The 21,740-nt window shown below is 58.2% G+C and overlaps 1 protein-coding gene across 1 annotated transcript in view; it reads left to right on the top strand.

Annotated features, from left to right (window-relative positions):
- The first annotated feature begins 862 nt into the window (after window positions 1-862).
- PIEZO1 (piezo type mechanosensitive ion channel component 1 (Er blood group)) overlaps window positions 863-21,740 on the top strand; it is a 56,496-nt gene continuing 35,618 nt past the window's right edge. Inside the window, exon 1 of the mRNA XM_068991733.1 lies at window positions 863-932. Coding sequence (XP_068847834.1) covers window positions 869-932 — 64 coding nt within the window. The 5' untranslated portion in view covers window positions 863-868. The remainder of the gene's footprint in view (window positions 933-21,740) is intronic.

Raw genomic sequence — 21,740 nt, 5'->3', positions numbered from 1 at the left:
CCTGGATTCAGACCCTGGCCTGTTGACCCAAGGACAGTTCTCATTTCCTTCCTACAGCAGGGTCCGTGTTGGTGGTGGTGGTAGGCGGAGACGCTGGTGGAACCCTCCGAGCCACTCCAAGGTCCCAGGGGGCGCTGCGGGCCAGGGAGCAAGGTTTCAGCTGCTCCTGCCACGCGGGGCGCACTTGCGAGTGGGGTGCTGTCCGAGAAGCCCGGGGCTAGGGCACTTTTACCGAGCGCTCCGGGCTGCGACGGCTGGGGAGGAAGCTGCCCCGCCCGCACCCACGGACTCCGAAAGGCCCCGCCAAGGCTGTTGAGGGTGGGGGGTCTTATAGGGAAGTGCGCCGAGCGGGGTTCTCCGGCCCCCACTGGACATCCCGTACCGTGAGGGCCAGTGCCGGGCACGAGCCGCGTGGAGCAGCAGAGTGGGTGCCGGGGCGCGCCGGGCCGTCGGGGAGGCGCGGGGGCGGGCACGCCGGGAGGGCGGGGGCCGAGCTTATAAAGGCCCACGGGCTGGCCGAGGGAGGAGGGAGCCGCCGAGCCGCGTCCCGCCCTGCTCGGCCTCCGCGAGCAGCCGAGAGAGTCGCGAGCCGCGCGCGGCGCTCCGCCGCGGCGCAGGGCTGACACCGGAGCGAGCGCGGACCCCGGCCGTCGGCACCGGCGGGGCGCTGCGGACCCTGGCCCTGAGAGGAGGAGCAGGAGGAAGCGGAGGCGCTCAGGTCCCTGCTGACCAGCCGGGGTCCTGGCCGCGGCACGCGGCACGTGCGGCGACCCGCCCTGTGCGCCATGCGCCGGCCGGGGCTCCCCCGCACCGCCCCTTAGCGCCGCGCCGGCCGAGCGACCCTGGCCGGCCCCGGGGCCCCTCGGGCATGGAGCCGCACGTGCTCGGCGCCGTCCTATACTGGCTGCTGCTGCCCTTCGCGCTTCTGGCCGGTGAGTGGGGGCGTGCGCGGAGGGCTCTGGACTGGGACAGGGTCTGCGTCCCCGCTCCCAGCATTCCGGCCAGGCCACCCGGCGAGAATGGTCGAGCAGAGGATGGTGCGCGGGCGGACGCGGAGATTCCCCGGGACGCCCGGCCCTGGGCGCCCGCATTCCAGAAGCATGAGAGCGCCGGGCCCGCCGGGAAGGCCGGGGCCCCGTCCGAGCGCCAGGCTGGGAGGGCGGCGGCGGGGTGGCGGGCAGATGGCACCCTGGCGCCCACGAAGGCCAGCGGCGAGCGCCCCCCGGAGAGGGTGGAGGATGCCTCGGCCCGCGGCGCTGGGGGTAGGGAGACGGGGACAGGGGAGGAATGTCGGCCCCCCATGGGAGGGGCCGGGGCGTCGGTGAGTGGGGCACGAATCTCTTTTTCTCTGTCGTTAAAAAAAAAAAAAGAAAGCGCAAACTTGCATCACGACTTCCTGACCAATCTGGGAGAAGGCGGGCTTCCTGCCTGGAGCTGTTTAATCTGGAGCCTCTGGAGCAGAACTAACGTCGTTGTGCCCTGGGCTCGGCCCCCCTCACTCTTCCCCTTCCCGTCCCCACCCCCGGCCGAACTAGGGCCTGCCCTACTCTGGAAAAAATAGTTCGGGTTCCTCCCTGTCTTCCCGGTGCCCTGGCTCCTCCGCTGGGCTCTAGAGCTGTGGGAGGGGCCGGGGGTGGCTCTGATCTGGGCTGGGGGAGAGGGTGCCCCCAGAAGACTCTGGTCTTGGTGCCAGAGCTGAGGTCCCCACCCTGGCATCAGTGTCCCCAGCTTATGCTGTCATCTGCGCCCCTTCCGGAAAGCTCTAGCTGTGGTTCTTGTTGTTCAAGGCCCCTCCCCTATGCACCCCCCCGGCCTCCCTGTGCCCAGGGCAGAGTGCCGGAGCCTCATTTCACCCTTCACACGCCAGCCCTTGGTCCCCAGCTCCCTTTTCTGGGGCTGCCTCTACTGGGTGTGAGCTGAAAAGTGGTCTGATTAATTCAGAGAAACAGGGAATGGTTTGCACTGTGAGTCTGCCTGTTGGGTGGAAATCCGTCAGACCATGGTGGGTGTTGGTGGTTTTACTCTGAAAGCCTTTGCAGAGCCTCTTAAATCTCTCCAGGTGGACTCTGCCCGTGTCTGTCATAGGTGGGCGTGGGCTCCAGTGGGCCAGGAATGTGGGGGCCCGGAGCGGCCGGCACCAACTCCCACACAGACTGTGTTTTGATTTGTAGCAGAGAAAGGTGGTGAAACTTGGGAAAATTTCAGGACAGGAATCAATGAAAACCATTGAGGTCAGGGAGGAGGGTCTGAGTCAGCCTTGTGTGGACAGAACAGCCCAGGATGTACTGGGAAGAGCACAGGGTCAGCCGGCTTGTCTTTCTCCTCTAGCCTTGGGAAAACACACGTCAACAGGCCAGGAAAAGAGACCCAGCTGGAGGCCGGGCTCAGAAGCCGGTAACCTCACTGCAGGCTCGCCTCTGACGGCCCGCAGCACACCTGCTGCCTCCTTAGCCTCCGAAGACATGAGGAGAATCAGGTTGGCCTGTGCGGGAGGGGCCTCCCTCCTGAAGGGCATGCCTCCCCCCACGGTGCAGTCTCCTTGTTCAGGGTCAGCAGACTTTTCTCTGATGAGCTGGATAGTAAATATTTTCACATTATCAACTCTTCTGATATTTTTTCCAGCCATTAAAAAATGTAAACACCACTCCTAGCTTGTGGGCTGCAGCAAAACAAGTGGTGGAGCCAGGCTCAGACTGAGAGCTGGAGTTTGTTGACCCCGAGAATTAATCTGTGTTCATTGGGCCCTTGGCTGCAACTCAAGTGGGTGATGGAGTTGGGGGGAGGGTAGGTCTCTAGTTTCTGGATGCGAGGTGGAGCTACTCAGGGTTCCCACCTGGGCTGTATTGGAGTCTCCTGGGAGCTTTTCACATCCTGATGACTAATTTTTTGTGTGCTTGGCTCAGTTTTTCTGCAAACCTGAAACTGTCCCCCAAAATAAAGTCTATTAATTAAAACCCGGATACCCAGGTCATACCCCACACGGATTCTGTGTCTGGGTGTAGGACTTGGACTTCCATGTTTTTTTCTTGAGCTTCAGGGGAGGGTGGTGTAGAGCTGGCCGAGAGCCCTGCCAAGTGACACCTGAGAGGTGGAGGCTGGATGCCAGCTCTCAGGGCCGGGTGGCTCCCGAGGGATCTTGCTGTGCTCCTGGCTGGAGGCGGGATGGTTGCCCTGCCGCCTTCTGAGCACCCCTCGCTCTGTGACGAGCTTCGGTAGAAATGGTTAGTTCGGCAGTGTTTTCAAAGTGAGTGGTGGGTGCTGGATGGGCCATCTGAGGGTTTGGGTTATCCTAGGGCACCCCTCGCCTCCCAAAATCCCACTTCCACTTCTTTAGTATGTCAGAGACCCCCAGTCTCCCGTCCCAGGAAGGGTGACAGCCTTCATCATTTTACCTGTTGTCCCTGCAGCCCTGAGGGGGTCAGGACCCAGAACCGAAAGCTTCTAGAGAGACGTCAGGACGAACACTTTGTGATTTCCCCGGGAACGGCCCCACCCCCAACTCTTGACCAACGGGGCAGGGGCAGCCTGAAGGTCGCACTGTAGCAGCGAGGCAGGTGGTGAGAAGGTGGGAACTGTATCACTGATCGGCAGACACGTGCAGGGCGGCAACATGGCTTCCTCCCGTGGGATGGGGCTCCGGCCTCTCGGGCACGCCCACCGCATGCCACGTCACCTGCCAGCCTGTCACTGCTGTGTCACCGTTTAGAATGGGGACGCTTCCTCCTCTACGTAGGGGATTCACCATCACTGTCTCAGCACTGCTATGAGCCAGGCAGGAAGGCAGTGGGAAGGCAGTCCTAGGACAGGGGCCCCTGGTAGGAATGCAGCCCCGAGAGTCCACCTCAGCTCCCGGGCTCCCAGGCTCTTGGAGCCAGCAGCAAGCCCAGGCTGTCCTGTTCAGAGACCCCCTCAGAGCTGGGGCTGGGTCTTGCTCTCCTCTGCCGCCTTAGGGAGGAGACTCGCAGCTCCTGCCCGCTCCCAGGACTGATTATGTTGCAGGACTCAGGTGTCTGGCTGATGGGCCCCAAGGAGTCAGTGTGATCAGGGAGGGGCCGGGGTCAGCCCAGGATCTGAGGACAGCCACCCCACCAGCATCTGTACCAGTGGGAAGGGTCCTGCAGAGGAAGTGCTGATGGAGCGGTGGGGATCGTCTTGGGTCCTGGCTGTGAGGCTGCTTCCTGGGCGGTGTCTCTCCTCTAACACTTTCAGTGCTCAGAGATGGAGAGGGAAAGGGGCCCTCTGCTCTGTGTGCAGCCGCAGGGGACTGCCTTCTGTGGCGGGGCCACTGCAAGGGTTGAGGATAGCCCCTGGGCCTGCCCCTTATCTTTAGGGCCCAGTGTGAGCTGTCTCTTATAGGAAGCCACTCTTGACCACCCTGGTCCGATGAAGTATTGGTCTTTTCTGTGTTTTCTGTTTTTAGAAATATATAGACTTAAAAAAAAAACCACTTAGTCTTTTATTTGCCCAAGGCCAGCTGTTGCAGGCACTGAGGCCTCAGGACTTACTGAAGGGGTGGGGGGTGGGGTGAGCTGTCCTGCCCCCTGGTGCTGCCTGCCCCTCCTGCTTCCTGCAGGAGATGGGAGAATAGATAAAGTGTACGCCTGTGCCACCAAGCATCTCCTCAGCTTTGTGTGCATGTCAGCAGCTCAGTCATGTCCGACTGTGCGACTGCGTGGACTGCAGCCTGCCCATCTCCTCTGTCCAAGGGATTCTCCAGGCAAGAGTGCTGGAGTGGGGTGCCATTTCCATCTCCTAGACATTTTTTATGCAGACTTCTCCCTTCTGGTTACCAAAGCAGTTTTCCTTCCTCCTTGGGGTACAGGCTCCAGGTGTTACAGAGGCAGGTGAGAAGGCTGCCCTGAGTGCCGCCAGGAGGTGGGTCAGTGCCCTCTGTGGGAGCTCCTCCCACTCTTGACCTTTGAACCCCTCTGAGTTGAGCCTGCTCTCTGGATGAGGATCGGGGGGCTTGGGGGATGAGAATACAAGCAGGTTTTCCTTCCCAGGGCAAGTGAGTTGCGTACCTGTTGTCAGGTGTTACCTGTGGAAGAGCCCAGGGTGGGCAGCCCCAGGGAGGCTAGGGGCTGGCTTTGCAGGACAAGCTCGAGGCTGTGCCAGCCTCTGCCTTGCTTTGACTTGCCAGGCTCTCACCCCTCTCTCTGGGCCTCAGTTTCCTCACCTGTAAAAGAGACAATAAAAGCTTGAAGGCCAATACCAGGTCTCTGATCTCTTGGCCTCTGGACGGGGCAGGGCAGGGCAGCCCTCCCTTGCACAGTGCTGGGGGTTGGGGGGAGCGAATGGGTCCACGACACACAGGGCTGCCCACTGGCCACAGGTGGTTTCCAGGGCGGGAGGTGTGGTGTCCAGGGCCAGCCTGGCTACCTGGCCTGACACCTGCCTGCCCAGATTCCTGTGCTCACGTGGAACCTGTTCCCAAGTTCATTCAAGCATCATCTCACCAGGTCTCTTGAGATGGAGCTCCGGGCAGGCTCCTAGGCTCTGGTTCAGGGCCAGTGGCGGTGGGATGGGAGGAGCTGGACCTGCTCTCCTCTGTAACTGGGCCGAGGTTTCCTTGGGTGTAAAGGGAGGTGTGGATCCCCCTAGCTTCCGGCACCTTGGTCCTGTAAGGGCCTTTGCCGTGTTTGTTCACACTGTGCTGAGTCCAGATGGGAGAGAAACATGGTGCCGTCAGTGATGCCATCCCCGGGGGCGTCCCCTAATGGATGCCATACAGCTCGAGGTCCGGGCTGCGGGGCGCTGGCGGGGGGCACCGGGCAAGACCAGTCTGCCAGAGGGAGAGAGGTTGTCTGCCACACTGGACAGGGGGCAGAAAGGCAGATCCAAGGTGCCAGAGCAGTGCACCCAGGGTCAGGCCATCTGTGGAAGGTGGTCACTGAGTGGCCTGCAAATGGGGACTCCAGTCCCCTGGGTGGCCAGTCGGAGGGTTGAGGTGGGGTGGAGAGGGAGGAGCAGCGCCCAGTGGACAGTCAGGCAGGAGGGACTTGATCCCCGCCCACGTTTTGATCTGTATTAACTGTTCACTACAAAAGTAATGTATGAATACTTGTCATAAAATAGCCCAGAGTTAAATCAGAAGAGAGTAAGTTTCTTCTCTCATCCTTTCTTCTCCCTTTCATCCAAAGCAAGGCTCTTGTCGGTGGTGAGGGCCTGAGGTTGCTGTGCCCCCACTCGTGAGGTTAGGTGGCTCCAGCGTTTGGAGCCGTGGCAGTGCCCTGTGGCTGGGGTTCTGCGGGTGCCCGGGGTCACCAGCCTCTGCCCTGGGGAGGACGCTGCGAGGCTGAGGCCCGGCACTCGGGCAGCCCTGGAAAGCCACCAGCGTGCGATGGGCAGTGCTGGCCCAGACCAGCCGCCCCGGGCACCTCAGGCCGATGTGCGTGGCCTCCCCCTTCCGTGCACTGTCTCGGGCCTTTGCCGAGTGGGGTGGGTCGATTTTTCTGGTGTGTTTTAATCACATAATTATAGGGAGTATTTTTAGTTCCCTGTAACGGCCGGCTGTTTACCAGGCTCCGACCTGCGCTGTTTGTCTCCCAGAGTATATATAGCTGGGCCTCCTCTCCTTCCCTGGGGTCAGGCTAAAGCGGGACCGTGGCCACCTCAGCCGCCTCCTGTGGTTTCCTTTGCCAGCGAACAGGCGGCTGAACCGGGCCCCGTAGCTTCCGCAGAGCGGGAGGGGCCTGGGGGCTTCTGTCCTCGAGAGCAGATGGGGGTCTGTCCCGAGTCCGGAACTGCTGACCACGCGGTGGGCCGTGAGGGACGCGCCTCTTGGGCCTTGTCCAGGCTCGGCTGTGACCGTGGCGGTGCCCAGGTGTGCAGGTGGCCCGTTCCCTGGCTCTCCCCACCTCCCCTGCCCTTCAGTGGCCCCTGGTGGATCCTCAGAGGGAAAACAAAAGAACAGAACTGCTATGTGCACAGATTCCTTGGGCCCGCATGAGCAGCCAGAGGCCTGTGATTGCGGCTAGGATCGCGGCCCAGTCTGGAGGGACCAACCGAGAAAGCACACGGCCTGGGTGCCCGGGCAGGGGCCTCGGAGCAGAAGCCTTACCAGCCTCAGGCCTGAGTCCCGGTCTCTCTCACGTCCGGGAGCCACCAGGCCTGTGACCTGTGGGCTGGGCCCTGTCACACCCCAGCCTCCCCCTGGGGCCCAGGCTCCTGTTCTGCCTCCATTCCCACTCCCCCGAGTCCCTCCCCCTCATTCACCCCCTTCCCTCCCCCTCATTCACCCGCATCCCTCCCCCTCATTCACCCGCATCCCTCCCCTTCATTCACCGCCCTCCCAATTCTGTCCTCTCATTCACTTAATTCATATTTACGGTTAAAACACTGAAACAACACATCATTACACAGCATTAATGGGTGCTTTTCAAAGGGAAGCACGCTCTCCTATTCCACTCCCGCTCTCAGCTGCTTCATCCTCCCCTTTTGCCCCTCCCTGTCAATAGCCAGGGGTCATAGTGACCATGGGGCTCTCCCAGGAGCCCTCAGAGGCTGTGCAGCATGTACCTGGCTCCCCTGCTGGGAGAGTGTCCCTGGGTCGCTTCATGGGGGAATGAGTCAGCCTCATGGCAGAGACCCCAGTGGGCTCCCATGGGCCCAGGGGCACCTGGGACAGGTTTGCACAAGTTGCCTTTGTGATGTCACAGGGCAGGTCCCCAGGCCCCTAACTGCCATGTGCCTGTGTGGGCAGCCGGCACTGATCATCTCCTCCGTTCATGTGGGCACACAGCTCTGCATCATGTCTTTGCCTCAGGGTCCACTCACCGCCCCCCCCCACTCCAACCCTGCAGCCTCCATCCACGTCCACTGGCATCACAGCCTCTGCTTGGACAGATTCGGGGGCTCCAGGCTCCCAGCTCTGCTCCCAGATGCGTCCCATGGCAAGGTGGCCTTCCCAGTCATTTGAGAGCTGCCTGCTGCCCACCATGCCCTCTCCAGTGCATTCACCTGGCACGGGGCCCCCCAGGTTTCTAGTCTCCCCTCAGGATGAGTCTCCACTCGCTTTCCTGTGCCTGAGGGTGGGCAGTAGTGGCCCCGTGTCACGGATGGGCACCCAGGGCGAGAGCTCTGGTCGTGGCGCCCCTGCCTCCTGGGAGCCGCCCACTCCGGCACCTGTCAGCACACGGGGGGGCTCCTTGGTCCCTGCCTCCAGCTGCACCTCTTTCCCTGCAGAACTTCCATCTGGCCCCCCAACTCCCTGAACCTGTCCTCACCCTGGAACTTGCCAGCTGTCCCCCTGCCACCACCTCCCACGGCCACTCCTCTGGCCCCCCCAACACTCGCTTGGCCCAGATTTAGGAGACTCTGGGGTCCCCACAGAGCCCCCAGGGGAGGACGGCACCGCTCACACATCAAGCTCTGCACGGGGACAGCTGGAGCTCGGGGTGGAGGGCAGGCCTCACAGTTGAGGCTGGGTTGACAGTCGAGTGCAGCCATGTACCCCCTTCCCCAAGACTTGGAAAACGTTTCTGCCTCTTGCGCTGCCCCCCCGCCCTGCCCTCAACTTGGTTTTGCCTGCTCTGGGGGTCCATGCTTGAGGGACCCCTGGGGGCGTGTACTGCCATGTCTGCTGTCCCCTCAGTACTAAGTTTGTGTGATTGTCAGTGACCGCCTGGCGGTGGTCCCTTCTGGTGCTGGCTTGTCCCCTGAAAGCACTGCCACATTTGCTTGTCCTGTTACCCCTCCCACCTGGCGAGTAGGTGTAGGCTTGCGAGCCGGCGCATCTCTACGGACGCACCCATGTGTTTCATTCACTCCTGGGCATCGGGTTGCCGGGTCACAGGCCTCGACTGTCCCCTGCAAGTAGGCTCCGATCTGTCCTCTGGTTGGCATTTGGGGATGTTGCAGGGCACCCCACACATGGTGTTGGCCTCTGATTCCAGCTGGTCCGTGGGTGTGAGGTGGCGTCTCCTGAGACTTCAGGCTGCGCTACTTTGATGCCAATGATGCTAATCACCTTGGTATCTTCTCTGGCATGTGTCTCTAAGAATCTTTCACCCATTAAAAAAAAAACTGGATTGTTTATCTTTTTATTTCTGACTCGGGGGTTCTTTGTGGACGTGAGATGGTAAGCTCCTTATCACCCTTTTGTACTGCATGTGGTTTTCCCTGCCTGTGGCTCACAATCCCAATTGTCATCTTTATGGTGTCCGGTTGAGAGCTAATCATCATCTTTATGGTGTCCGGTTAAGGGCAAGTGTTTTTAGCTCAAAGTCCTGTGAACTCAGATTTTACTGGCCGGGACATCCTCTCCTGCTCCCCCGAGCTGGTGGCGGGGTCTCTGAGTACTTCCTGGTGGGTGGGCCGCTCCACTCACTGGGCTGGGCCTTCCCGCTTCCCCCGCACCCTGCCCTTGCCCTTTCTGCACCCTCCGCTCGCCCTCCCACCCCAACCCCCTCTGCTGCCCACCCAGGGCTCTGCTAGCTCTCAGACCTCCTCCAGGGCCTCTGTCCTGCCACGCACGGCAGGCTCTTGTCCTGGTGTCACTGCTGCCGCTGGGAGCCGCACTCTGCCTGTCAGGACGTGTGACCTCCCACAGCCGCTGGCTGCATGAAGTGGGTCCATTTCAAGTCTGCAGAGATGATCTTGGCCTCCTGACCTCCATTCTTGTGGTCCCCATGGACACGGTGACCAGCTCTTGTTCATTGGCTTTCCCTCCTGACTGTTCCCCACCCCCCAGGATAACACCCCCCCAGAGTCGGACCCCCAAGTCCGAGGACAGGACAGCCTTGCTGTTGGATGCACACTTTGGGGTGTGAGTCTCATGTGACCCTCGGGGAGGTGATTGGTCCTGGGGGCCTGTCCACGTCCAGGGTGGCCGGCATCCTGCCTCCTGCCCGCTCCTGTCTCCTCTGGGCCCTGCCCAGCTTGGCACACGCTCAGCCTGCCTCTCTGCCCTATGCGGAGGCACCCTCATGGTTCATCTCCATCCTTGCTGTCGGGGTGGTGCCCATTTGTCCCTGGGTGCTTGTTTCCTTGTCACTGTTGCTGTGGCCCGGCCAGGGTGGGCCTGTGCCTAGCCCTGCGAGTGGGAAGTGGTTGAGGCAGAGGCCCTGCAGGCTCTGAGCCCTGCCTGCTCCTTGAGCGTCCTGCTGCTTATCAGTGGTGCAGACCTTCCCCGCCGGGGAGAATTGGCCTGTCAGGCCCTAATCTCTGGAGGTCAGGGGTGGGGGGCCACTGGCAGGGGTGTGGGTGACCCAGAGACAGGGGCTTGACACCCTGTGGGGGCCCCTGAGTGGTCCCAGAGGGGGCCCTGGGGTGGGCAGCATCACAGGTGACCCCAGCAAGGGCCTCTCTCGCCTCTGAAACCTCGTCTTGACAAACGGGCAGATAATGTGACCTCAGGAAGCAGGAGTAGCTCTGAAAGCAAAGTGCTGGGGCATCTTCTGACCTGGAGGCAGCTCTGGGGTGGGGGGAGGGCCTGGGCCCTGGATCCTCTGTCCCGGTGTCCCCTGCTCCCTTGGGGGCTGCACCCCAGTTCTATGGGGCCGTCAGCAGCTGCCCCATCAGACTCTGGTCCTTAGGAGCTGGGGGCCTCCGAGGGAGTGGCTTCTATCCCAGGGTTGCAGGTGGAGTCTCTAGCTGGGGGGTCCTCTGTCCAGGCTTTAGCTGAATGAACAAAACCTGGGCCACCCAGGGAGGGAGAAGCCTGTGCTCCACTCCCCAGGGGGTGCACCTCCCACCTCACCCCCACAGGGCCCCTTTGCCCTCACCATCGCCTCCCTCACACCATGAAGACTGGAAGGGTGACCACACCAAGAGGGCAGTGCCCACCCCACCCCATCTGCTCCCTTCCTCGTGAGAGTGAGGCATGAAAGGCAGGAGGCCAAGAGTTGTTGGGGAGGAGGGTGCCCATGCTGAACGGAGGAGCCCTCTGACCCTCAGGGGCCTGGAAGGCACACGAGGCAGACAGAGATGGAATGGCTGCCTCCAGAGGCAGCTCCCGGAAGCTGCTGGGCTGGACAGGCTGTGTCACATTCCAGAGCCTGAGACACTTCCAGGCGTTTGGGGGGTGTGTGGAGGCGGGGCAGGGGGAGCCCACTCATGTCTTCAGGAAGTGAAGGGTGCCTACAGGGTCTGGGCCGTGGGCCGGGGCTCTGGGACTTGGGAGATGAAGGGGCCCCAGGGATGGTGCTGCTGCAGAGGGGCGGGCTGGGAGCAGGTGCGCCCTCTCAGGGGTGACCTGAGGCCCCGGGCGGGGCCACCAGCGCCACCCCTCAGGCGAGGAGGCGGCAGGCCCTGGAGCCATGGAGGGGGACTGAGCGGAGGCTGTCCTGTTTCTCCTGTCTGCCGGCGAGGGGCCTCGCGCTGTGAGCGAGGCTGCCGGGAATTAGGCATCCAGCACCCGTCTGCTGGCTCCTTGTAACCTGAAGCTGCTTTCCTCTCTGCCTGCACTCTCTCTGGTGGCTCCTGAGATGGCCAGGCCATCACAGTCCACTGGGCTCTCCGTGTGGGAAAGGGCATATCGTCGGCTTCCTCACTTGCCGCCTAGCATGGGGTTCTGGAGTCACGTTGCTTCTTCCTCGTTCTGATCATAGATGTGGATTGTCAGGTCTAGAGACACAAGATGCTGGATCCAGAGGTAGCGATGGTCATGCCAGCACTCTGCTTGGGATCCAAACTCCTGCCGGGTGGTCCCGGGGCTTCAGGGGTGTTTATGCACGGGTGTTTGGATGTCGTCACCTCTGTGTCACTCCTGCGCATCGGTGCCCTGCCTGGTCCTGTTCTGTGTGTGGAGTGTGGGGGCCCGCCAGGGCTGTCGTGGGACCTCAGGCGGTCCTCCCCTGGTCCTGAGCGCCGTCATAGGCTGCCGCTGGGCTGGGACTCAGGCCCCAGTGTGTGTGGCCACAGTGTGCCCAGCACCTGCCGGGCGGGACTTCAGCACCCGTCCTTTGAGGCCGCACGTTCCTCCCTCTGCCTGCTGGTTGGGGGTACCTTCAGTGCAGAGGAGTGGGGTGGAAAGGCTCCCGGGACAAGCTTTTGTCACCTTTCCGCTCCCAGTCTCCAGCTGGGCCAAGCCCTGGCTCTGCTGCTGGGGCCCCTGGGGAAAGTGACTTAGCCTCTCTGAGCCTTGCACTCCTCACCTTTAGAAGCAGGACACACTGTGTTGCGGGGAGGCTGTTCAGAGCAGAGCCAGGGTACGGAGCCTTCTCTGCACCAGGCTCCCACGTCTCTGTGCCTGCTTGTCGCAACCTCTAGCTGTGAGACTAGCACCTACCCTGCTTGGCCCTGCAGCCCTCGGGGTGACCTGCCAGGTGACGTGGGTGGAAATATTCAGTTGAGTCGCTGAGTGCGAGGCTGCCATGCTGCCGCGCCCACACCCCCAGGCGCCTCTCAGGAAGCCTGGTCGCCCAGCGCTTTAATCAAGGTGCCCTGAGCCTCGGGACATGTGGCAGTCTCACCAGGGGGGAATCTAGGGCAGAGTTGCTGGTGACATCCTGGCTGAGGCGGGGGTGGTGGGGTGAGGACACCTCTTCAGGCAAGCGCAGTGGAACCAGCTGGGTCTGAATAAGTCACAGTGGCCAGGCACTCCCCTGGGACAGAAGCTCGGACAACACGTGGCCGGCCCTGGTTGCTGGCGGAGGCCAGAAGGGAATGGAGGATGTTGCCTGGAGCCCAGGCCTTGGTGGGGGTGCCAGGGGTTCCTGGGGGTGTGGCAGCTGGCCATGTTTCCTGGTGCCCCCCTCCGACAAGAGTCTGTCTGCCTCAGCCTGACCTCTGAGGGAGTGGCAGAGAGTCTTGCAGCCCAGAGAAGCTGAGCTGGTTCCCAGTCCCAAACTGGATCCTTAGAACCAGAAGTCAGCGGGGCTGTGACCCATCTAGCGGGGTGGGTGTGCGGTTGGCATCAGGGTGCACAGGGACGGGAAGTCCTGGCGTCAGGTTCCTGCCCAGGCTTCCAAGGGATTCGTCTGATGAGGGTGCGAGGATGGAATTGCATGCTCAGCTGGCAAAGGGAGTGAGAAGTCTCCCCGCTGGTGGGCATGTCAGTATGGGGGACCTCTCAGGCCTCGGGAGCCCGTCTGGGTAGAAAGACACTCTGGGGGGCATTGGGAGCGGGTTTCTGTGGGCCTCCTCCAGTTTCCTGGCCTTCCCGGCCTCCCGCCACTGGCTGCAGCAGCTGGATGGGACATGGACCTTGCGGCCTGTCCCTGTGTAGCGGGTGCCCCACGGGGACCCAACGGCAGCCAGGTCTGGAGGTGCCTCCTCCCTGTGATGCCTGGAACCTGTATGTTCCTAAGGCTTGGCCCTGACCCTTAGGAGCAGGTGAGCCTGGGAGGGAGTCCAGGGTCAGGTGGCAGTGGTGGGAGGTGACCTGAGGCTGGGTTCTGGGCCCAGGGCCCCTGGGCTCTGGGCAGGTGGGCGAGCACAGGCCAGGCTTCCAGTGGGCATCAGCGAGCTCTCTCCTTGCTGCTAGAGAATCACCAGCTGATAACCACCCATGAGCCAGCCTCTGGGATGGATGGTCTTGGTGTCCCTGCCTCACAGCCCCCCAGCCCAGGCTACTGGACTCCTGAGCCAGAGTCCTGTGGCCACGAGGCCGCCCCGCCTGGGAGCTTGTTCTTACAGCTCAGGGCGTCCTCGTCTTTCGTGACCCATCCATCGTGGGTGGCAGCCCTGTGGTGACCATTGTCTGTGTGCTGACCAGCCAAGGCCCTCTGGAGCAGGGCCAGCTGAGACTAGGGGGAAGTAGACAGGAGCTGGCCTGCCCCTCACTGCTAGAGAAAGTCTGTCGATCCCGGCCTCCCTGGGGAGCCAGGGGTGCTGGGATGGGTGCTCTGACCCTGGGGGTGGGGCTGGTCGGGGCTGGGGGTGGGCACCGGCTCCACCTCACGCCTTCTGGGGGCCTATCCATCAGGTCCCTGGGGACCCCCGCGGATGTCTGCTGCTTGCTTTGCTGTCAGGAATTAGATTAGTTTTCCATAAAAACAGGATGTGGTGGGTGAGAGGCAGTGTTCGATCTTTTTTGTCACGCCTCTTTTTCCAGGAACTGAATGTATGGCTTTGGCCAGGACTGCCCTGTCCCCACCCGCCGCCTCCCCCCGGGGTGCGGGGACAGCGCTCTCTGCTCTTAAGTGGTTGCTGCTTCTCTGTCTGGGGAGCTGACTCCATCATCAGGAGCCGGCAGGGACACTCCCACCATGTGGTCCGAGAGCCGGGCAAGTTGGAGGGGGACACCTCTCAGCCACTCTGGAGGTCTGGGTCTGTGATGCTGGACAGGGGGAGATGGCCTGGGCTCGGCCTCTCGCCTGACAGCACAGACCCTTGGGGGATTCAGCCTCAGTCTGGAGGTCGCCTGACAGCACAGACCCTTGGGGGATTCAGCCTCAGTCTGGAGGGTCCACTGTCCACAAGAGGTGGTGAAGAGTTCAGCCAGGGGTTGGGCGGGCCCTCTGTGTGTGGGGAAGGGTGTGAGTCTCATGGCTAGTTCAGGGAAGAGCCCAGGGGTGGTGGAGCTGTGGGCACAGCTTGGGGGGTGCTGGGGACACAGTAGGGAGTGTGGACTTGTCTGTAGGTAACAGGAGCCACACAGAGGAAATTGTGGAGTAGACCTCTTCCCAAGAGGACCTCCGCGAGAGGGCTGCTGCTTCCCGCTGTGGAGAGGCTGCCCCATATGCAGTGAAAGGCCTGGCTTGGTCACTCACTGGCCCAGCAACCGTGGTCGCTTGTGACTCACAGGGCCTCCCCCCTCCATGAGCAGACAACAGTGGGCTTGTCTTGGCGCCCTGGTGAGCACTGATGGCACTGCACTTGCAGAACCTGAGAACACAGAGCCGAGGGGCAGGGGTTTCCAGCAAAGCCAACCACTGCCCCCGACCCCCTCCCTTCCCTTCTCCACAGGCTCAGAATTCATGCCTCAGGAAGTTTCAGCGCAGATTTAAAAGGGGAGAAAGCCCCAGACAGGCTTAGCCTTTGTCAGGCAGGCTTGCAGGGTCCTCTGGGTTCTGGTCTTCTGGGTGACAGGAGGGGAGGGGCTGAGACAGGCCCCTGGGAGCCTGGGTGAGGGTGGCTGGCCCACCCTCCGTGGTGGGCCTGGGGCTTGGCCCAGGGGGCCCTGCATGCCCAGGGCTCTTTTCTTCTTTCTGGATCAACACACAGCAGCTGTAGGCCCAGATACCCCCTTGGAAACCACCCCAGATAGAATTCCAGAGCCCAGAAATGCCTCTTTCCTGGAAGGATATCCTGAAATTCATGCGTGTTTCTCTCTCAGGGAGGGGAGAGGAGGCCTGGGGAGATGAGCAAAGGACACTTGGGGTGAGGGTGAGGACCGAAGGTGACGTGTGACCTGGAGGGACGTGCTCTGGCAGGAGGACCGTGTGACAGCCCGACCGCAGGAGCGGGAGGAGAGGAACTCACTTGTTTGTTATTTCTGTGCTTCTCCGCATCTAAAAACTTCTGAAAAGGAAGGAAAGGAAAGTGAATGTTCTGTGAGCTGGTCAGCACCCTTTCCTGCCCAGGGGAATAGGTTGCCCACTCCTGCTCTGACAGAGCCAGAGTTCAGGCCTGGGGAGGCCCTGCCCCCGGCCACCCTGCCCTTGGGGGTGGGTGCACAGAGCAGCGAGGGCTGTGTTTGCCCCGGGGGTTGGTGTCCTGGGGAGAAGCCAGGCTGAGCCACCCTGCCCAGGCTGGTTGTTAGGACTAGACGGTATTGGTTTCTCCCTCAGTGACTCTGAGCTTGTTGCATTCCCAGAGCCCGAGTGGGGCCCTGACACCCTGTCTGCCCCAGCCCTGCAGCCACCTGGGCCCAGACCTCAGAGACAGGCAGGTCAGCCAGCGGCTCACAGTGTAGAATCCTGAGAGCTGGTGGATCAGTCAGGGTTCTCCAGAGAAACAGAGCCAGTGAGAGAGGGATAGAGCGGTGTGGTGTCTTACAGAAGAGGCGTATACATACACTCATGAGGGAGAGAGGGATTTGTGTTAAAGAAGTGGCTTGCACAATTGTGAGACAAGTCTGAAATTTGCAGGGAGCCCAGCAGGCTGGAAATTCGAACAAGCCTTGGTGTTGCAGTCTGGCGTCCAGACTCTGAAGGGGCTGGAGAATTCCTTCTTCCCTGGGGGTCTCAGGCTTTGCTATGAGGAAGTATCCGCTGTCCTCCAGCTGCTGATGGACGTGGGATGAAGCACCCCACAGGCCTGAGGCCTGGTGCAGAAGCTCTCAGCCAGTCTGCCTCTCTAGGAAAAATAGTCTGCGTGAGCTGGTTGGCATGTGATGTCTGTAGTCACACCTCCAGGCTCTTGGGCCATCCCCTGACCTCAGCACCCTCACCCAAGTGAAGAGGGTGGCCAGGTTCTCCAGCTGCTCCCTGCTGTTGGCACCCACTCAGTCACACACTTGTGGGGTACCTTCTGGGGTCAGCACCGTGCTGGGGCAGGCATCTCCTTGGAAGCAGAATGGTCGTGGGGCAGAAGGCCATGAATGTCCCCTTTCATCTCCTGATCTCTCTCTCACACACACATGAACAGGGCCTCCTCCCTAAATGCCCAGGCATGCCCCAGTGTTGACAGCAGCCCTATTTACAATTGTCAGACCGCAGAGACGACCTAAATGTCCAATGACAGATGATGGATGAAGAAGATGCAGTGTGTATATATACAAGGGAGTACTGCTGCTGCTGCTGCTGCTGCTAAGTCGCTTCAGTTGTGTGTGACCCCACAGACGGCAGCCCATCAGGCTCCACCGTCCCTGGGATTCTCCAGGCAAGAACACTGGAGTGGGTTGCCATTTCCTTCTCCAATGCATGAAGGTGAAAAGTGAAAGTGAAGTCGCTCAGTCATGTCCAGCTAGGAGCGACCCCATGGACTGCACCTACCAAGCTCCTCCGTCCATGAGATTTTCTAGGCAAGAGTACTGGAGTGGGGTGTACTACTCATCCATAAAAAGGAATGGAATTGGGTCATTTACAGAGATGTGGATGACCTAGAATCTGTCATACGAAGCAAAGTGGGTCAGAGAAAGACAAATGTACATTAATGCATAATGTGTAATCTCGAAAAATGGTACTGATGAACCTGTTTGCAACACAGGAATAGAGACGCAGATGTAGAGAATGGACCTGTAGATGCAGCAGGGAAGGGGCAGGTGGGCTGAATTGGGAGAGTAGCATTGCCATATATACGCTCCCATGTGTAAAATAGAAAGCTAGTGGGAAGCTGCTGTGTAGCCCAGGAAGCTCAGCTTGGTGCTCTGTGGTGACCTAGAGGGGTGGGATGGGGGGTGGGGTGGGAGGAAGGCCCATGAGGAACAGGATTATGTATTGTTGTTGTTCAGTTGCTAAGTCATTTCTGACTCTTTGTGACCCCAAGGACTGCAGAATGCCAGGCTTCCCTGTCCTTCACCATCTCCCAGAATTTGCTCAAACTCACGTCCTTTGAGTCAGTGAGGCCATCCAACCATCTCATCCTCTGTCACCCCCTTCTCCTCCTGCCTTCAGCCTTTTCCAGAATCAGGGTCTTTTCCAATGAGTCGGCTCTTCATATAAAGTGGCCAAAGTATTGGTGCTTCAGCATCAGTCCTTCTAGTGAATATTTAAGGTTGATTTCTTTTAAGATTGACTAGTTTGATCTTTCAGTCCAAGGAACTCTCAAGAATTTTATCCAGCACCACAATTTGAAAGTGTCAGTTCTTCAGCACTCAGCCTTCTTTATGGTCCAACTCTCACATCCATATATGACTATTGGAAAAACCATAGCTTCGACTATATGGACCTTTGTTGGCAAGTGATGTCTTTGCTTTTTAATATGCTATCTAGGTTTGTCACCGTTTTTCTTCCAAGGAGCAAATGTCTTTTAGTTTCATGGCTGCAGTCACCATCTGCAGTGATTTTGGAGCCCAAGAAGATAAAATCTGCCACTGTTTCCATTGTTTCCCCATCTATTTGCCATGAAGTGATGGGACTGGTTGCCATTTATCTGAGTTTTCTGAATGTTGAGTTTTAAGCCAGCTTTTTTACTCTTTTACCTTCATCAGGAGGCTCTTTAGTTCCTCTTCACTTTCTGCCATTAGGATGGTAATCATCTGCATACCTGAGGTTACTGAAATTTCTCCTGGAAATCTTGATTCCAGCTTGTGACTCACCCAGCCCAGGATTTCGCATGATGTACTCTGCGTAAAGTTAAATGAGAAGGGTGACAACATATAGCCTTGACGTACTCCTTTCCCAATTTGGAACCAGTCTGTTTTCCCGTGTCTGATTCTAACTGTTGCTTCTTGACCTGCATACAGATTTCCCAGGAGGCCAGTAAGGTGGTTTGGTATTCCCATCTCTTTAAGAATTTTCCACATTTTGTTGTGATCCACTCCTGCTTATTTAACTTATATGCAAAGTGCTGCTGCTGCTGCGAAGTCGCTTCAGTCGTGTCCGACTCTGTGCAACCCCATAGACGGCAGCCCACCAGGTCCTCCGCCCATGGGATTTTCCAGGCAAGAGTACTTATATGCAGAGTACATCATGCAAAATGCCGGGCTGGATGAAGCACAAGCTGGATTCAAGATTGTTGGGAGAAATATCAGTAACTTCAGATATGCAGATGACACCACCCTTATGACAGGAAGCAAAGAGGAACTAAAGACCCTCCTGATGAAAGTGAAAGAGAAGAGTGAAAAAGTTGGCTTAAAACTCAACATTCAGAAAAACAAGATCATGGCTTCCAGTCCCATCACTTCATGCAAATAGATGGGGAAAAAATGGAAACAGTGAGAGACTATTTTCTTGGGCTTCAAAATCACTGCAGATGGTGACTGCAGCCATGAAATTAAAAGACGCTTGCTCCTTGGAAGAAAAACTATGACCAACCTAGAGAGCATATTAAAAAGCAGAGACATTACTTTGCCGACAAAGGTCTATATAGTATGGTTTTTCCAGTAGTCACTTATGGATGTGAAAGTTAGACCATAATGAAAGCTGAGCATTGAAGAATTGATGCATTTGAACTGTGGCATTGGAGAAGATTCTTGAAAGTCTCTTGGACTGCAAGGAGATCAAACCAGTCAATCAATCCTGAATATTCATTGGAAGAACTGATGTTAAAACCGAAGCTCCAATACTTTGGCCACCTAATGCGAAGAACTGACTCATTAGAAAAGACCCTAATGCTGGGAAAGATTGAAAACAGGAGGAGAAGGGGACTATAGAGGGATGAGATGGTTGGATGGCATCACCGACTCGATGGACATGAGTTTGAGCAAGCTCCGGTAGTTGGTGATGGACAGGGAGGCCTGAGGAGTTGCAGTCCATGGGGGTACAGAGTCAGACACGATTGAGCGACTGAACTGAACTGACACAGTCAAAGACTTCAGCATAGTCGATGAGGCAGAAGTTGATGTTTTCCTGGAACTCTCTTGATTTTTCTATGATCCAGTGGATGTTGGCAATTTGATCTCTGGTTCCTCTGCCTTTTCTAAATCCAGCTTGTGCATCTGAAAGTTCTCAGTTCACATACTGTTGAAGCCTAGCTTGAAGGATTTTGAACATTACCTTACTGGCAAGTGAAATGAGTGCAATCATATGGTAGTCTGAACATTCTTTGGCATTGTCCTTCTTTAGGATTGGAATGAAAATGGATGTTTTCCAGTCCTGTGGCCACTGCTGAGTTTTCCAAATTTGCTGGCATATTGAGTGTAGCACTTTTAACAGCATCATGTTTTAGGATTTTAAATAGCTCAGCTGGAATTCCATCACCTCCACTAGTTTTGTTTGTAGGAATGTTTCCTAAGGCCCACTTGACTTCACACTCCAGGCTGTCTGGCTCTAGGTGAGCGACCACACCATTGTGGTTATCCGGGTCATTAAGACCTTTTTTGTACAGTTGTTCTGTGTATTCTTGCCCCTTGTTCTTAATCTCTTCTGCTTCTGTTAGCTTTTTACTATTTCTGTCCTTTATTGTGCCTATCTTTACATGAAATGTTCCTTTGGTATCTCCAGTTTTCTTGAAGAGACCTCTAGTCTTTCCCATTCTATTGTTTTCCTCTGTTTCTTTGCATTGTTCACTTAAGAAGGCTTTCTTTATCTCTTCTTGCTATTCTTTGGAACTCTGCATTCAGTTGGGTATATCTTTCCTTTTCTCCTTTGCCTTTCACTTCTCTTCTTTTCTCAGCCATTTGTAAGGCCTCCTCAGACAACCATTTTGCCTTCTTCATTTCTTTTTCTTTGGGATGGTTTTGGTCACTGCCTCCTGTACAGTGTTACCAATCTCCATCCATAGTTCTTCAGGCACCATATCAGATCTAATCCCTTAAGTCTATTCATCACTTCCACTGTATAATCATAAGCAATTTGATTTAGGTCAAACCTGAATGGCCTAGTGGTTTTCCCTGCTTTCTTCAGTGTAAGGCTGAATTTTGCAATAAGGAGCTCATGATATGAGTCAGCTCCAGGTCTTATTTTGTCCAACTGTATAAGAGCTTCTCCATCTTTGACTGCAAAGAATATAATCAATATGATTCCAGTACTGACCGTCTGGTGGTTTCCATGTGTGGAGTTGTCTCTTGTGTTGTTGGAAGACGGTGTTTGATTATGTATATGTATAGCTGATTCACGTGGTTGTACAGTAGAAACCAACACATCGTAAAGCAGCTTTATCCCAATTTAAAATATAAACTGATTGAAAATAAATAAATGCCCAGGCAAGGACACCCTTCTCCCCCAGGTCCCACCTCATGGGGAGGGCAGGGCTCTGAAGGCACTTGTGGACCCTCTCTTGCTGGCCAGCCTGCCTCCCTCAGCCAGTGAGCCCGCCCCCACCTGCCAGCTGAGGTGGCTGGGTGACATTCCTCACTAGATGCCAGGAAGGGCCCTGGAGAGTGGGGGGACTGTGACCAGGCTCTGGGGCTGTTTGCACTAGCCAGACCGGAGAGGCTGAGGGACTGAGGTGCTGAATCACAGGGCGGGCGCTCTGAGTCAGTGCCTCAGCCTTCAGAGGCCCCATGGCCTCAGCCCCGGCTGCTGAGGCGAGCCTCACAGTGGACGTCGCCTCCACTTGCGGGAGATGCAGGACTCAGGGAGGCAGCTTGTTGTTCTCTTGGAGGAACTTGGGGGGCACTGTTTGCCAAGATGCCGCGGGTCAGGCTAGGCTGTAGCAGGGGGTCCCACAAGTAACTGTTTTGTTGGGAGAACCACACACCTGCTTCTTTCCATGTTTGGGTAACCTTCTGTCTGCAGGCAAGTCCCACAGGGCCGTGTCACAACATGCAGGGCTGGGCAAGCCGGACCTCGCTGCCAGATCCACAGGGGACGCGATGGGGTGGCCTGGGAACCCACTGGGAGGACCGCAGCTCTGTAGGACGGGTTCTGCCACGTCTGGTCACAGTGAAGAACCTTGGGGAGGATGTGGGCCGCTTGGCTGGGAAGCCCTGGGAGCCCTGTCTGTGCAGGAGGCCCAGGTCCAGGGCCTGCCCACCCCGGAGGGGAGGCTCTGTCCAGACTCGTGTGAGCAGCACCTCCCATGGCTTCATGTCTCCTCCCCGTTCTCCCCGCATTCTCCATGACCTTGTGACCTGTTCATATTGCTCAGGGATGGGAGGCCCTGGCTGAGGCTGTGGGAAGTATGCTGGTGGCTGAGGCTACCTCAGGCCTCAGTGCTGGCTCAGGAGGGTCCCCTATATGGCACTGCCCCTCCTCACCCCGCTCCTGGCACTGTGGACAGGGCATCTCAAGGGGACCCCATGCTGGGGCCACCCCCGTAGGAACCCCATCATATCAGATGGGTTGGGGTTCAGGGTAGGGTGGGAGTGC

Source organism: Capricornis sumatraensis, chromosome 20 (assembly GCF_032405125.1).
Source record: "Capricornis sumatraensis isolate serow.1 chromosome 20, serow.2, whole genome shotgun sequence".
NCBI lineage: Eukaryota > Metazoa > Chordata > Mammalia > Artiodactyla > Bovidae > Capricornis > Capricornis sumatraensis.
This window is presented reverse-complemented; position numbering and strand designations above follow the sequence as displayed.